The 17,805-nt window shown below is 51.4% G+C and overlaps 2 protein-coding genes across 2 annotated transcripts in view; both read right to left on the reverse strand.

Annotated features, from left to right (window-relative positions):
- Positions 1-6,174, reverse strand: part of stumps (DBB domain-containing protein stumps) — a 38,714-nt gene extending 32,540 nt beyond the window's left edge. The window contains exon 1 of the mRNA XM_037235246.1: positions 6,165-6,174. Coding sequence (XP_037091141.1) covers positions 6,165-6,174 — 10 coding nt within the window. The remainder of the gene's footprint in view (positions 1-6,164) is intronic.
- A 151-nt stretch (positions 6,175-6,325) lies between these two features.
- The window catches only part of LOC119111435 (serine/threonine-protein kinase NIM1), a 33,021-nt gene continuing 21,541 nt past the window's right edge, over positions 6,326-17,805 (reverse strand). Inside the window, exons 5-8 of the mRNA XM_037235248.1 lie at positions 13,447-13,603; positions 10,076-10,477; positions 9,726-9,949; positions 6,326-6,539 (exon numbers count right to left, since the gene is read on the reverse strand). Of these exons, the coding sequence (XP_037091143.1) occupies positions 6,326-6,539; positions 9,726-9,949; positions 10,076-10,477; positions 13,447-13,603 (997 nt within the window). The remainder of the gene's footprint in view (positions 6,540-9,725; positions 9,950-10,075; positions 10,478-13,446; positions 13,604-17,805) is intronic.

Raw genomic sequence — 17,805 nt, forward strand, 5'->3', positions numbered from 1 at the left:
CCCAACACTTTGGCAAGGAAACGACTGGTTGCATGCCATTCCAGTAGCATCCAACAGCTAAACAACGTTGATTGAAATCATTGAACTTATCATACAACATGATACTGTTTTCAGACATTCCTTTTCTTTAATCGACACCTTAGCTCAGCCAAATTCCAGAATAATGCCGGGGTGGGACCGGCATGGATCGGTCGAGGGTGCTGAATACTAGCCGCGCCATTTTTGTTCACAGCGGTGTTATGTCGAGCAAGGTGGGCGCTGAGGATCATTTCATTCAAGGATTGGGGGGCCATGAGCACCATTGTGGACCATTTTTAAGTAGGAAAGAAAAGCTCTGTGAGTATTTTAAATCTATGAACAGAACTTCAGCCAGAATATAGGAGTTTGGTTTGTCGCGTCTACGTCAGACATGCCACCGAATCTTTTGAAAAAGTTTCGAAAGGTTTCAGGAGGGAACAAATTCGTATCACACCTGCCCGCGCACTCATTAGCTTGCTTATGACCTGTGAATGTAAGTTGTTTGCATATACACCTTTTCATGCATTTAATTTAAAATATCTCCAAAACATTTTCAGCTACATGTGGCTTTTAAGAGCTATGCCATTGATAACTAAATGCTAAAACTGTTGTAAAGTTTGGAGAAGTTGCACAACGTAATCATTTGTTGAAAGGACCGCTGTGTGGCGCTAACTTGTCTCTCGAAATAATCACCTGAGGTCAAAAGGCAAAACGTAAACCGCATTGATTTAATAATGTTACCTTCGCAACTTTAGCAACCCGTTACCACGACCAGCTGCTGGTTAACAACAATGCGTTCTTCCCTCAATCCACATGAGGACTTGCATTCAGCACGTTAAATAGCTCATTCCAAAGTAACGCATGATTATGCCTGGCATGACATAAGACTTATGAAGCCCCTTGTTACAACAGTCAGTTTGGACATCTTCCGTTCAGTGTCCGGCGAGTAAGCATGACGGGACTCGTACCTTCCATTGCAAGCTCCAAGCAGTCCGGCAGCACTGCTTGTCCACTCTTCTCTAGGCGGAAGAGGCCAGCGCACCTCGCCCAACACTGGCGTGCCCGGCTGGGCGCGACGTCTCCGGCGCAGCTCGCTCGACACTGGCGTGACCGGCTGTGCGCGACGTCTTCAGCGCAGCTCGCCCGACACTGGCGTGACCGGCTGTGCGCGACGTCTTCGGCGCAGTTCGCCCGACACTGGCGTGCCCGGCTGGGCGCGACGTCTCCGGCGCAGCTCGCCCGACACTGGCGTGACCGGCTGTGCGCGACGTCTTCGGCGCAGCTCGCCCGACACTGGCGTGGCCGGCTGGGCGCGATGTCTCCGGCGCAGCTCGCCCGACACTGGCGTGGCCGGCTGGGCGCGACGTCTCTGGCATCTCCGCGGCCGTCGCGACCGCACCACGTACGTTGCCCGGAAACCCGGGCCGATACGACCCGGCGGACGCTGGCGACGTCCGCCAGACGGACACGGCCCCCGAGGGGGACCGGTTGCGAGCGACGTTTGCTAGACGCCCCCCCCCCCCTTCCCGAGGAGGACCGGCTGCGGGTGGCGTCCGCCGGCGGACACGGCCCGAGGCAGATCGGCTGCAGACTGCAGGAATGCTGGCAGCGCCACTCAGATGGCAGAGCCGTTTTAAAAGGGCTCAGATTGGTTAAAACACGAATTAAGATATCGACAACACCGTTTTACGGCCCTCTCCAACATTAATTATGTGCGTGTAGCGTTGCAACGGGGTGCGTTGAGCAATTTGGGCATGCAACTTTTTGCAACTTTTCCTATTTTTCCAAGTTCCATTTTAGGGGCTTTTTGTTCTGATGGCAAAATGCAGGTGGTTCTTGGATGTCACTTTGCCTCCTTTGGCTGTAAACCATTTCTGCAACATTCTGCAGCTCTTTGCAACATTACCAGAATCTTCCTTTAGGAGCTCGTGTGCCTTGTGCAAACAGTGGAGGCGCTTTATGGCTTTACCTTGCTTCCTTAACGCTCCAAATGGTGTCCCAGCATCCTGCAAATTTTCAGCAACTCCCAGGTTTCAGCATTGAAATTTCGTCTTTCCGGAAGCCGCTAATGACAAACAAAGTGGGTGCCTTTGATGCTAGTTCTGCGGTTATCGGTGGTTACAGCGTTCTGCAATATTTCGCAGCAGTTTTGTGAGGTGGTTTTCGGGCTTTTGAAATCTTGCGAGGTCGATGTCGACCTTTGTTTTGTTTCTTTATGCCCTTTTTTATTTAATGTTCGCAGTGTCCACATCTGCCCATGCAGCCTGGCCATCTTGCAAAGAAAACTGCACTCCGTTATGTGCTGCATCCCGTGCTCGTTCCATAACCGTACACATGCGACGCTGACCGAATCCTGTGATACACAAAGGTAACGTCATTGGGCAGGAGTAGATGTGAGATTGAGATGAACATAATGAGGTCCCTCTAGTCCCCTACTATGACACACAGGGTCTGGGCTGAGTAATATTGCCTAGGTTAATGCCAAATTAGGGTATATCAGAAACATTAAGCCCACGTTTGCAACGTCATTTCCTCCTTGTACCGTCACGTCAGGCCGTTTCAAACGGGCGTCCGATGTCATTCGAGGTACGGGCCGTAGCGTATAGGAAAACGCCCTTGCCTTCAATGCAGGGTGGCTCTTGTCTTAATTAATCGCCCAGGTACCGTTTTTGCCACTAAGGAGGGCCTGCCTTTCCAATGCCAATGTCCGGGGACTTCATAACTAGGATCGTTGTGCCGTCTTTAACGAGTTCATCTTTCGCAAACGTTTTTGCGAGGTCCTGTGACGACTTCTCCGAGTCGCGTCTTCCACACCTCTTGTGCGCACCGTTCCTCTTTTAAGAAGGCCAATCCGATCGTTTATGCCAGCTTAATCTAGCACAGAGCGTGACAACGGCACACAGCTTGTACGTTGTTGCCCTGTGGGCCAAAATTGCTTTTCATACCTAGTATCGCCCAGTTAGCATCTTTGCCCCTAAGGAGAGCCTGCCTTCCCGATGCAAAGCACTTGGGGATTTTAGGGTCGAGATCCTTTTGCCGAGTTCACCTGGCACAACATCCTTCGTAAGCGTCTTTACGAGATCATGTTCCAGCTTCGCACAGTCGCACCTTCCACAACGTCTCGTGGCCACCGTTCCCGCACTATGAGAACTCCTCTGGCTGGGTACCTCCCTCTTGAACGGGATCAGCCCGTCTATGGATTCACTTCTGCTCTGATGATCTAATATCCGTCTCATATATCCGTAATACTGCCAGCGTTGGCAGACAATGACACATCATGAACATGAAAGCCCTGCACACCTAGTCATTTTTGGCCTTACGCACCCGCTAGGCCGTTATTAGTTCATTCAGATTGTCTCTTCGGCGTATCCCCGACACATGAAACATCGAGAGAATGCTCATTTCCCTTCCAGATCATCCCCAATCCCTGTCATGCGCATAATGCCCAATCAAAAGACCGGCGTGGCCGATACACCCTTGACATTGAAGCTTAATGATTTGTGACGTCATTTGATCAAAGTACCCTCCATTCATGGATCCTATCATAATTTTTCCATCATTTCTATTGCATTCAGGTCCAAGCAATGGCATGGTTAGCAGGAGGTTGAATATATCAGATATAACAAAATTCAGGCCAAGATTTTAGAGTAAACTTCGGAATGTGTCAGATATGCACCTATGTGCTAAAATTTAACTTAAACTGAATTCTATCATTCTTCCACTGATGGTATTGTCGCAGAGGTGTTGTCTTGGTGACTGTGTCTCGAGATGACATGAAGTTTTAGCTTAATGGGAATGTTCCACATCAGTATGGGATATAACCTGAAGCAGCCACCTAGGAGATCAGTCGTTGTCGTTCACAACGCTGTCTTTCTTAGGACATAAACCCTTGTAGTTTCTGATCTATATGCCCGCGAATATGTGCAGACCTTTCCAAGCAAACTATTTCAAGGTCCACCAGGCATCCATGAGGCCACCTCAGCTCTTTCAAATTGTGCCATTCCACTGGTCATGCGGCGACCAAAGCCGATACAGATATGATTGTGGAGTCGTTCATATCTGGTGTTCGTGAGCACGATCTCCAGACATGACGGCAGTCAGTTGCCTCTCACGGAAATGCTAGTGAGTAAAAGCTCTCAGGATTTTTTGTCCCAAATTCGGAGATGTACTGGATCTATTTCGGCCGGAATGTTTGTTCTTTCGAAACCAAAACGGAAATATGGGGGGGGGGCTATTTGTGAAGGAACAGGGAATAGCAGAATACCGTTTTCCCTAGGTAAGGCATTTTAAGCAAGCCAAAGTTACCTATTTCCAAATCATTATATGCATCTCGAAAACGGGCAATGTTTTGTTTCCGTTGGAGTCTGTCATAAGTCGATGTTGAATGCTAGACATTGTCTAATTGTTCATGAATGTTGACATATTTTACAATCGAGGCGGCCGCGGACGAATGTCATATGACGTCGAGCCAGCTTGTGTGCTATTGTATGAGCATTTTACCTCCCCTTGATGATTCTGGTTTGCAGCTTCAGCGAACATGTTGCAACCAGCAAAACTCGGGATTTCGTATCTTGTTAGGTGCTTGCTCCGGGTTTGCTCAAATCGTGCTTGCTTCGGGTTTTGCTCAAATCGTGCCTGTACGTGAAGTCACTTGGGTCGGAGTCTGAGGCTCCAAGGTCATGACATTCGGGTCAGATAAGGTCAAACAAGGTTGGGATTCATTCATGGGCCAAACATTCAGCTCGGTCTCCAAAGTGCCGCCAGAACCTAGATACCTGTTCTAAGTAAAAAAGTCGCATTGTCATATCAGGTCAGTGACTTTGTTTGACCTTTCGAAGGTCGTGTGTGACTAAGATCATACAAACTGCTTTGAGTTTTGTGCTTCAATAAGCACAAATATATGCGATAATAATTACGTCAGGCAGCATGTTCCCAAAAACATAATGCTGACACAGGTTATTTCAGGTCAGTGACCTATCCAAACCTTTAAGAAGTTCACGGAAGATGTATGATACGACTCCTGTTATCAATAAACTCCAAATGAGCACCAGAAACTGCCGCAGCACAGCAGGCCCAGCAAGCCAGCAGACTTTAATACCTGATCCTAGGTCAATGAAATGCTGTGTTGCCGTAAGACAGTATCTCAGAGATATATGTCTGACACCCTGTTGTTGCATCAAATTGAATGATTCCCTAGAAATTGACTTCGCTGAATCAATGGCCTAATTTTGATATTCTGTAGGTCAGCGACCGTACAAACCACATCTAAATGTTTGATGCCAAACCAAAATTTGGCGCAGCTACCCTGCGTCGTCCGGAAATCATCTTGGAAAAATCCTCAGGAGAGGGGGGGGGGGCGGTGTTCAAACTGCTCCCCAAACTTGCGCGTATCAAGCGTGGAACGTACTCTAGTTTGTACTTGTACCCCAACAAAAGTATTATCCCTCATGCAGCCTACGACAACGCCAGGAATGAGGAGCGGCCTGCGCCCCCTATCATTCACAATAGGGACCTATGGTCCTTTCGGATAGAAGACTTCCCGCCTGCCAGATAGAAGCGAAAGTTTTGCACAGTGCCGGTACAACCTGTCGCTATGCGATCAATACCGCTCTTTTTTCTGGTGGCCGTGGACAGCAGACCACCGGGCGCTACCCGAGGTGTTTGGCCACAACGCCTACAAAGCGACCCAGGCCATAGGGACAGGCGACACAATCCAGGACGGCCTGCGCAGACCTGGGACGTTGCGCTAATGCTTGAAGGGGTTGGAGTAGATCCTTCCCCGCTTGAAACTTTTTTTGCTCGGGAGACCAAAGACTTCTTTCCGTCAATATCATTGTTGCCTGATCAGCCAATCACGAGGGGAATCAACCAACGCCGTGCCCGCCATCATGACAACTCAGCCAGTTTAGTGAAGAAAGGAAACGACACATTCCGCATGTGAACCGACAAAATTATCGCAAAATTTATGACGGTGTTTAGTTCAAATAATCATCAAATCAATCAAAATAACATCAATGTAACTCACATTGGCAGCTGTATGTTACGGCGCATCACCTGCGAGCTGCGGGACAGGACCACACCGTGACATCAGCGCCTCTACAACATTTCAACCAGAGCCTCGCGCCCTCTGCCGTACTGCAGCTTACCGCCAGCCATTACGTTTCAGAACAGCTTTCATCTGCTCAGATCCCGCTGTCAGGTTTGACCCTTTTTAAACACTTTGTACAACGGTGCTGTACACCGTGGCTAGATTCTCCGCAAATTTGTAATAGTGATTAACGAGACCCAGCCACCAGTGCAGCTCCCGCTAGTTCTTTAGCAGCTGGAGCGTTTCGCGTGGCTCTGTCTCATCCGCCGCTGGCTTCACTCCGTCGGCTTCGACGCGGTGACCCAGGTAGACGACCGACGACGCGCCAAACCGACACTTCTTCCTTTGCAGTCTCAGGCTGCCGTCCGACAAGCGCTGCAACACCTGCTCCAGCGCCTCCAGATGCTCTGACGATGTCTTTTTCAAGATACGACTGCGTCGTTAAGGAACACCATGACTCCCGGACTCCCGGGATATCGGACGGGAGATCTGCCATGCGTCTCTGACAGATTTCCGATTCACTGGCACAGCAATATCTTAGTCGAGCTGGAACTAAAAGAGAATGGTAATGATCCATCTCTTGGCTATTTCTGAGGACACCTGTTACAAAGCTGCCTTCCTTTGAAGTATCAAATGTTTGTTGTCATTTCACCTCACTTTCAGGTAGCTTCACTCACCTTGTACTTTGGGTTTCTTTCTGTTAACTATGGGGTCCTCATTTCGCTTTTTTTCTTACCACATGAATCAATGGTGTCGTTTGCTGTCCAGTTGCCGGGGAACGCCATAAGTCATTGTGGAAGTCATCACCGCTGTCAACACCCTGACTGACTGGGGCCTCCATGGCTAAGCCAAAGGACAAATGTTGTGATCTTATCATTCTCATTTAGTGATCTCTGGGACATTACACCCCAGCTCAATACTGTAGTCAAATATACAGCTCAATAGTGTAGTAGTATACAATACTTTCAATACAATACTCAATGCAATACTGTACAATACAATACAGCACTATACATAGGTGCAATGATGTTATGGATTTGCACCACATCTCATGATATGCAATTTATGCCGATGGACTGTAAAGGAAGAACGCACAGGATGACATTCACATCCCCTTAACGTAATGTGAGTTTTCTTTGCCGGCACCATAAGGCAGCTGTGGGGTGCCCACTCCAACCGCAGATCGCACTGGGGGACGACGATGAGCAGCATCCATAGATGATTGCGATACGCCCACAACACTCTTTATAAGTACTTCAGCGGCCACCTCAATAGCTAGTTAAATGCTATCTTCCTCTCACATAGTTTTAATGCAGCTGAGTGAAAAATGTTGATCAATAATGGATAACACCGTCAACACCCTGAATACAACGCCCCGCAACCGTCATGTCAACAACTCGCATTCGGCGCGGAGCGCTACGCTCCAGTTTTGCCAGTTAGCAGACGGTACAATTCCACAGCTTCCTTAAAAAATGTTCCACAAATTACGTGATCACTCCAGACCACAAAGGAATGAACCAGAAATAGGAAGAATTCAGCATCATTTAACATAAAGTGCGCTGCTTTCGGCGCAGGAGCAGGTTAACGTAGTTAGAACTAGAGGTGAAGCGGGTAAAATTTTCGAATAGTGCAAAGATACCACAAAATACCATAAAAGTCCCTAAATTGCCTAAGAATAAGCAGTCTGCCATGACGTGAGCCTTTTTACATCTACTTAACTTGGCTTAAGTCCACCCTACCTTCCTCACCCTCCAATCGGACTCTTGATCGTCGACTCCGAGCGGTGTTTTGTGCCCCTCGGGACCCCCCGGGCCTAAGGAAGCAGGAGGGAGGGGTAGGGAGCGCATTCACTCGTGGTGCCCCTAAAATGCTGTGATTTTTTAAAGAATTTGGTGTTATTTGCTGTACTCCCGGAATTCGGTGCCCCTTTAAAATAAAGGTAACGTGGATCCGCAATGACGATTTTGGTGCCCCTCCACCATGGTATTCTGGTGCCTCTTTGGTCGCGTTGTCCCCATGGTCATGGCCTCATGCCCCTTTCCCTGCTCCCTCTGGATCCGCCACTGCACTCACGTGGCGGACAGCGGGGGAGCAAATTGCGATAATGTTTTAAGAATGTTGATGATGGAGCAGCGCCGAGGGTGGTATCATAAGCACGCATGATAAAACTGGCTTAGGGCTATTCAGCGATGCCCAAACGTTTGTCCCAGTCGTGATTATGACGGTTTGACGGTATGGGTGATACAATCGGCAGCTAGCACTTTTTTGCAAAAGCCTGGATTAATTCCATGAGAACCACTTCTTCTGCAGCACGTCAACGTGTCACACTGTGTCGGCTGTTGGCTTCCCGGACAAATATTGCCACTCTGCCTGCTGGGCACTCGCAATGAAATGTAAAAAGCGTGCCCCTGTATGCCTATAGTAAGCCAGAAACCATCAAGGTGTGAGGTTTCCTTCCACGCTCTCCTGCGTGTGTGTTTTTCAGCGAAAGTGCGACATTACTGTCTCGTTATCACGCAATGAAATGCCGACCAATCAAGGCTAAGGTCGCTCCGGTCGCGATCGATAAGGGTGTGAACTGATGGGTGGGGGTGTGAGCTGTCAGAACTGATGACGACTGTAAACACTGCCGCCTGCAGGTCAGCCGACGTTCGTATTGCGGGAGCGACCTTGTGAGGAAGGCCCCACTTCGCTTTTGAGGAAGTCCACTTGTCGCCTACCAGAAGCTAAGGACTTCCCCGATTCAACAGCTGTCTGCGCCACTGGCTTGTGACCTTGGTGTAATTATCTGGATGTGTGAGTTCGTCGTTGCTGCCATCACTAGCTGCTGCACTAATTATCCGGGTGCCCTTCCGTTGACTGCAAATGGCGGTTATCAATGCAACAGCAGCGTCCATGCGATGCCTGCGGCTGGCTTTCTTGTCAGAGCGCTGCGCCAGTCTATTTCAGCCCCGAGGCGCCGAGCCCTGCCAGAGCTCTGTGACACGTCATCGAGCTCCGTGCCTCCGACCTGGCACGTGTCGGGCCCATTGAGCCGTGCCGTCGCCTGAGGCTGTGCTGCAGCAGCTGTGGCCGGCCCTGGGCGCTCTGCGCGCACACCGCCGTGACCCGTCGGCCGACACCTGGCGCCACAGCTGCTCCCGGGCTGGCCGTAACGGACCGGTCACGCGCCAGAGGTATGTGTATTGCACTCGCCCGACGAGCGCGCCCGCTCCACCGGACGACACTGGCCTCCTCGGGGCGGCATGCGGAGGCAGAGCACGCGCCAGGTCCCGCCTCGTCCGCACGCGGGCATGTACCGCAAGGAGTGGCTCCACCGGGAATGAAGGGAGCTCGAGGGCGGTGCCGCACGGTCAGACCACCACGTGCTTTGAACGTACCGCGCGCGGGATATGTACGTCGCGCACGGATGAGTGTGCTCGGCAAGGGCATATCACATCACAAAAATATAATGCTCGGCTCACAACCGCGCTTGAGCCCAGTGTGACCACTGGACAGCATACGCCACGTCTAACAGTCCACATTTCAAAAATAGTCTTTAGCTGCATGGCGACAGCGGGCACAGCGGCTGACCCTGGCCGCCGGTCCGCCAACCGCGCCGTATCACAGTATTGCGCACGTTTTCGATTTGGCATGTTTGTCGGCGGCGTCGGTGGTCGGGGCCGGGGCCGGGCCGGCGCTTGTCGGTCGCGACTCCAGCCGCAGCGGCGAGCCCGACTCGACCAGCTCGCCGGCCTCCACGCGCATCAGCCTGTGCATCATGATGCGGTAGACGCCGGTGATCGGGCTGCGGCCGCCGCGCTCCCAGTGCGACTCGAGCGCCTCCGACTCGAGGCCGAGCTTCTGGAGGCGCGCGCGCGTGGCCGTCTCCAGGTGGTCGGCGCCGGGCGGCGTGTGCTCACCCCAGCGCGTCAGCGAGAACGGTTGGCCGGGCGGCGGCAGCGCCTGGCCGGCCAGCCAGCCGCAGCCGGCCACCTCCTGCAGCGAGAGCCGGTCGGCCGGACTCTGCCGCAGTAGACCGCGCAGCAGCTGCTGACAGTCGTCGCTGACACTGTCCGGCATCGTCACCGCGCCCGACAAGATCTGCCGCTTCAGCGCCGTCACCGTGCCGGCGCGGAACGGCATGGCGCCGGCCACCATGAAGAAGATGAGGATGCCTAGTGCCCACGCGTCGACAGCAGCGCCCGTGTAGTAGTCGTCGCGGAAGAGCTCGGGCGCCGCGTACGGCGGCGAGCCGCAGAAGGTGGTCAGATGCTGGTCGGGCTCGCACACCAGCGTGCTGAAGCCGAAGTCGCCCAGCTTCACGACGTCCGGCCGCGAGAAGAATACGTTCTCGGCCTTGATGTCGCGGTGAATCATGTTATTGAGGTGCTGCAACAGAGATGGAGCCGGGTGGCACTCGTGGCAGTGGATGGACCATTCATCCAGCACATCATAACCACAATTCAGGTACGGCAGCAGAAACGACTGCTGTCATTATCTGCAAAACAATTCCATAGAAAAAAGGAAAAAATAGGAAGTCAAATCTAAATCACCTATAAGTATTTGAAATATTTATTGGCTTTGTATGGTTGCCGCTTTTGTTAAATCGTTCTTTTAATTCGTTAAGTTGACATTTAGCCCACTCACAATAAAAAGTTGGTTCAGCAATCAGGTTAGCGATTATGTAATGAAATTCAGCGGTCGATCTATACACATTTGATCAAGATAAGGTTAAACGCCGCGTTAAAGATCTATTGGACATGCATGCACTGAGCCGCTGAGCTTGGTTGCTGGAATGGCGGTATTTAACAGCGGAGGTGAGGTAAAGACAATGTGTCTGTTGCGAGTCATCAAGACAGTTTTTCCGCTACCATGCACGCTTGGCATCATCACGCATTCACATGAGCTCCTTTTAGTCAGGAGTTAATAGTTTCACGTCCACCATTACGTCTGTAATGATTTGGATAGTGCACTGCATAGTCATGCCAGGTAGCATGTCTTCTGCGGAATAACACGCACCACCAAAATGTGGAAACATGAGTGAGCACTTCGCAGATTATGAGCACGTTCCGTGAAACGTAGCAGCTGTGAAAGGCCATCGATTGTTTCTTAATCATGACGTTGGCAATGGCAGTGAGTGGTAATGACATGACAGAGCAAGGGCAAGCAAACTTTTGCATACATGCATTTGACAGAATGGGAGAAAGGCACGACGAGTTCACACACACACACACAAACATAGCCACGTTCACAGCTGAATAATTGACGCTGACAGACAGTCTCGTTGTTGCGCTGGTGGACACGCTCAGCAACGTGGCAGCCGGGATCCAAAACTAGCAGACCGGTGGTCTCCAAGCCTTTATTCTTTAATTCCAACCATCCGACTAACTCTGCGCCGTGTGGGTGCCCCCTAAGCCAGGTCACATGACTGTAATGCGAGTCTTTTTCAACTGAAAACGGACATCTCGGTTGTTAAAGGCTATTAAAGTAATACCGCAACACTTTGGCCATTTAGTGCACTGTTTAAGGTTCCATGTCGCCTTTCGAGGAAAGTAGCCTAGACCAGGTCGAAGTCAACATGTGGCCAGAGGCCTGTCTTGCATACGAATAACTTGTGTGTCTCGGGACTAAAGCAAATATGAATGATCACCAGGAAGCCTTTACCATTCATTTTGCCACTCAACATTGTTTTATATCCCTTTGTAAATGGATGGTGATCTAAGGTCGTTTCAAAGGTCGCAGTTGTGCCCTCAGCTCAGCTCAATTCTCAAAAGTTATTGGACCAGCATCCAGTTATTCTTGAACACGACATGCGGTTGTTTACATTGTTTTCTTGCATTAGCAACAATCATGACGCCAATCACTCGAAAACAAACGCCATCCGATGCGGCATTGCTCATTTCCTTGAGCAATTTGAAAGTCGTGGCCCACGGTCAAGTCAAAAATAATAAGTTTGACCAATTTTTGATAGACCTCTCGCATTGAGTTTTTTAACGACGTGCCGATATTGCAAGCCATCAGAGTAGTTTGACTTGCTATATACGATGACCTGATGCTGATAGGAAAATACTAACACGAATATCATCACTCCTGCTAAATCACAAACCAATGTGCTGGCATATTACTGAGCCTTCGGGATCTATCAAAACGATTACCACTAAAACCTCAGTAGAGTATGCATCACGAATGAGCTTAGGATTTTGGCAGTGTGAGAAGACGATACCTTAGATTTGCTTTAAAAACATCATTTTGCACAGCTTAAACATGCTTTGTATGAATATCACTCAGTTCTCGGAGCCTATGGGACCGATCGTCACAAAACTTTCACCATTCGAAGCACCATAGTTAATTCCCATATCGCAAAATGATCTTGGGCTACGGCAAACAAAACGGCTTTAGCTCGGCCCAAACTTTCTGTCTGCGGTCGCATGTTTCCGCAACATTCGAGATAGGTTGGTATGAAGCCCTTGATAATTCGGAAGCCCGCGATAATTCGGATCGAAAAGGATTAGCAGTGCTGAGCAATTTACAGCATATTCCCATTTTTACAAGATACAGCCGCAAGAGTGCGTGGATGGTGCAGTGCGGGACATAGTTCAGGTGAACAGCTCACGACCTTAAATCGCCAACAGTAACCACTGGGGCTCAAAACTTGACATGCGATATGCAGGCGGTGTGGGAGACAAAACCATGTGTTCGTTCCCCATTAGTGTTAAAGCCCGTTGCCTCTGCTGCCCCACGCCCATCCCCAGGCTTGCCTCTGCCACCCGTACTTGAAAGCGGGCCAAGTCCTCATTTGGCGCCTCAATGTTAACTATTTTGGTATGATTTTTCCCTGTTTGAATGACTTCTGATGACTGTGTACTACCATCACAGACAAAACGAAATTCACGGTCATCGTGCTGAGCCCTAAAAAGACGCACCCACTTGAAAACGTCATAGCACGTCCACCAATAGTCATAGTCTGTTGCGACTGCTGTAGCAAATGGCTTGTAGGTCAACATCTAGTAGGTTCTTTATCTGGTATGTGTTAATCAGCATGATACGACAAAACAACGCCTCAAACAGCAGTCATAACATGAGTGTCCTCGGCCACGTGTCCATCCCCTGTTTGGGGCGAGAGGTTCGCAGTATGCTGGACAGCGAATACCAGCTACACTACTAAGGGCTCACCATGTGCTAGACGTTCAACACCAGCTATATCACCAAAGGCTCACCACGGACGGTCGATACTCGACGGTTGATAACAGCTGCGCCACTAGGGGCTCACCATGTGCTGGACGTTCAACACCAGCTTCACCACCAGAGGCTCACCATGTGTTGGACGGCGGACGCCAGCTACACCACCAGAGGCTCACCATGTGCTGAACGGCTGACACCAGTTGTGCAACTAGGGGCCGGGCCCGCCGTTCTGATAGCCGACCCTCAGTGGTGATCTTGTGGAAGAGCTCGCCGCCAGGCGCATGCTCCATCACCAGGTGGATCTTGGAGAGTGTCTCCAGCACCTCGTACAGCCTGTGGCAGGGTGGCGCTGTTGTCACAGCTCCGTTCACACCTCGGCAAGGGACGGACACACTGGACACATGGGCGCACTGGACCCATATGTCAATCCCTTGCGCCCGTCTGCGAGCAGAATCATCCTGTCTGGGATTCCGGTCTTTGACTGCGTCATAAAATAAATGAAATGAAAAGGAAGGAAATTAGACTTGGTCCGTGAAGCTGGGAAACTGGAGAGAAATTCATCGCAGTGGCAGCTACGATGACGGTCCTCATGACGACGTTAACAATCGGGAATTTCTTATGTTGATGAGCTGAGGGCTGAACCCATCCAAGGTTTAGGAAAATGATAAGATAACGTTTCATAATTGGAGCGGATCTTCCTGCCGAAGAGCTGGGGTGAGGCCACCAAAGCAGTGCCGCCAGAGCCACCACAACGTTGTGCTTTCAAACCATCTAGATCCTTCATTCTCTTGTTCAGGAAAGATCCCAAGCGAACGTCAGAACATTCAAGAACTGCAAGTAAGTCAGTTTGTATTAAATTATGCGAGATTCAGGATGTGTCGTTAAGGTAGCAGACAGCAATACGATTGCTTAGAGTTGCCTACGTCGTTCTCTGTTTGTACCGCAAAACTTCGTTCCACACGCCTCCACAATTCGCCTGCCTCCTGCATATACTACATGTACGCATAAGCGACGTGAAGTACTACAAGTGGGCGCACATATAGTGCTACAAGCGTACGCACATGCTTCGTGCCAAACATAATTACTTCGTTTGCTCCCAAATTGCTAAATTGTATTCAATATGCCAATATATAGGGGGTTTCGGAATTCCCGGAGATCTGTCTAATTATATCTTTCTCTATAATGAGCAGACGAGTTCACACCGACAGTTCGGGCATCCACAAGACGTTTGTGCTTTGCAGTCGGCTGGAAAACCATGTAATAAAACACTACTGTAATGAAAATAACAACAGATCATGACTAATTGCATCGGCCTCCCATTGCATTGACATACACTAAGCCATTAACTTTGCAGAATCATAATGGCGTATTAAGTGAAACTCCCGGCAGAAATAAGGATTAAATGTGAAAAAAGGAGAAGACAGCCAGAAGACAGTTTTTGCACCTTTCCACACATCCGTCTTTCCACATATCTGTGTGGAAAGGCACCGCGCCTTTCCACGCATCTATCTGGGTGATGTGTCGTGAGATCAGGTGAGCAGCTCGGTGATGCGCCATGGGCGTCAGGTAAGTTACTCCGTGACGCGCTGTAAGGTCAAGTTAGCGGCTCGGTGATGCGCCGTGGGCGTCAGGTAAGTTACTCCGTGATGCGCTGTAAGGTCAAGTTAGCGGCTCGGTGGTGCGCCGTGAGCGTCAGGTAAGTTACTCCGTGATACGCTGTAAGGTCAAGTTAGCGGCTTGGCGGTGCGCCGCGAGAGTCACGTAAGTTACTCTGTGATGCGCTGTAAGGTCAAGTTAGCGGCTCGGTGGTGCGCCGTGAGCGTCAGGTAAGTTACTCCGTGATGCGCTGTAAAGTCAAGTTAGCGGCTCGATGGTGCGCCGTGAGCGTCAGGTAAGTTACTCCGTGATGCGCTGTAAGGTCAAGTTAGCGGCTCGGTGATGCGCTTTCCGCTGTGAGCATCAAGCCAGAGGCTCGGTGACGCACTGTGATCGTCAGGTCAGGGCTCGGTGACGCGTTGTGATCGTCAGGTCGGTGGCTCGGTGACGCGTTGTGATCGTCAGGTCAGCGGCTCGGTGACGCGTTGTGATCGTCAGGTCGGCGGCTCGGTGACGCGTTGTGATCGTCAGGTCAGCGGCTCGGTGACGCGCTGTGATCGTCAGGTCAGCGGCTCGGTGACGCGTTGTGAACGTCAGGTCAGCAGCTCGGTGACGCGCTATGATCTTCAGGTCAATAGCTCGGTGACGCGCTGTGATCGTCAGGTCAGCGGCTCGGTGACGCGCTGTGATCGTCAGGTCAGCGTCCGCGTGATTGACGTGTGACGGCGTGATTCGCACATGCCCGCAAGGTAGAGGGGAAAACTTCCTAAAAGCGTGCAATTTTTGCCATGTGACACTCAGCGACGGCTGCTGTGAACTCGTCGGTCTTACATTTGTTACGACGCGATAGGGCCACGCCATAACAAGTGTGACATAAATATTTCTTAACTTTTTTTCGTTTCTTAACTATGTTCGTATAACAACCCAAAAGCAATGTATTGAGGCAGCACGTTTTTTGCGTATGAGCAATCATTTTAAGCAACGTGGAAACGTCGAGACCTAGCGCCCGGCGCTGGGAAGCGCATGCCAAGATTCACATCACTCTAGCGAGCCTTTCCCTCCAGCATCAGGGCGTGTGCGAGTCACGTCAACACGCGTCCATCATGGAGCCTCTGCCCTGACCCTGCAGCGCGTCACCTAGCCGCTGCCCTGACCCTACAGCGCGTCACCTAGCCGCTGCTCTGACCCTACAGCGTGTCACCTAGCCGCTGCTCTGACTCTACAGCGTGTCACCGAGCCGCTGCCCTGACCCCACAGCGCGTTACAGATCCGCTGCCCTGACCACGCAGCGCGTCACCTAGCCGCTGCCCTGATCATGTAGAGCGTCACCGAGCCGCTGCCCTGACCCTACAGTGCGTCAAGAAGCGGCTGCCCTGACCCTACAGCGCGTCACCTAGCCGCTGCCCTGACCCTACAGCGCGTAACAGATCCGCTGCCCTGACCATGCAGCGCGTCACCAAGCCGCTACCCTGACGCTCACAGCACATCACGGAGCCGCTGGCCGTCCGTTGCAATCGATGTCGACCTTGACTGAGGCCGTCAGGTGCAGTGCGGCGGAGTCCCGGGCCGGTGGCCAATGCCCCCCTCATCAGCGCGGCACCTCCGGCACGCCACCGTGCCAGTCTTCAGCCCGGTGACCGGGCGGACAGGCGCCGGTCACGTCCAGGGTCACGGCCAGGGCTGCGGGCACGCTGTCGAGGCCGAGCGCAGGAGTGCGACCGAGTCCTGGCTGGCGGCGGCCGGCGACTCCGGACCGCGCCCCTCTGGGCGATCTGACCTGAGGAGCTGCGTAGCCTTAGCTCACATCCCGCAGGTCACAGGATTGGTCTGGCGGCATGCCGTTTCATTCCATGCATATTTCGGGAGGCTTGTGCCTGGTCTAGATTATATGAGATGGAATATTCTGGAGTGGCTTGACATAACTGAACATGATTCGGCCTGAACTCTGGTCCGAAGCGACCTTGCTTCATTAGAACGCTTCCTCCATATGCCTAGTGATTTCGGGCAGTAGGTATTCGTTTTTTAGAAGTTTCTAACCGAAGTTAGTTAAACTATGTTAGACGCACTCTACCGGTAGAATGGTAAGCAGACTCAATAAAAGTTGAATGCGATATGACTCCGGATCCGTCTTCCTTCTAATCTTGCATTTCTGATCTTCACAAAAACATCACAGGGGAATAAATAAACTCTAAGCTGAGTGTCATTTACGAGATAAATATGAATGTATGAAGAAACGAATGGGTTTTGTCCCATTTTTTTATTTTACCCGTACAATGCAGATTTCTCACGTTTTTTATTTGGAATACCATATCCTGGTCATCTTTTCCCGATTACAGTTTGGCCGCGTCCACACTGGTTTGATCACCACAAATCAAAGGCGCCGCTGCGCCGATGACAACTAATGACGTCATATGCATAGGAAATGTGCAAACAATATTTACAGGCTGTACGAGGCAAGAAGTTTGTAACGGTTCCATTACTTGTTCTCCACCCCGCATAGTTTGCGCGGTTTAGCCGGTCTGCTGAGCGGCCCGCACGGCCGGACCACGCCGCTTCCGGGGGCGGGTCCGACGCGGGGTACATCCGACCCAACCCAACACGTGCTACCAGCCTACGCTGGTGCATGGGTCGCACGGATGGCAGTGCTGGTCCGCCTCCTTTACGCCCAGGCGAGCGCGTGGGCGCCGGGGCTGCCCACGTGGCGTCGATGGTCGAAGCCGCGGTCGTCATGTCATCGCTGGCACCGCATCCGGCCTCACACTCTATATGTAGATGGCAGCGATCGGCACCGGCGACCGAGGCGACACCCGCACCGGCGCCGTCCCGCGGGAAATCCCACAGGAAGCGGCCACTTCCGGTGGCGCAGCCCGCCGTGTCGTGTCGGGCCAGCTCCGACCGACGCCCCGCCCGCTGGGAACGCCGAAAAAGCCTGCTGGTCA

This window comes from Pollicipes pollicipes, unplaced genomic scaffold, assembly GCF_011947565.3.
Source record: "Pollicipes pollicipes isolate AB1234 unplaced genomic scaffold, Ppol_2.1 Scaffold_7261;HRSCAF=8764_pilon_pilon_pilon, whole genome shotgun sequence".
NCBI classification, from domain to species: Eukaryota; Metazoa; Arthropoda; class Thecostraca; order Pollicipedomorpha; family Pollicipedidae; genus Pollicipes; species Pollicipes pollicipes.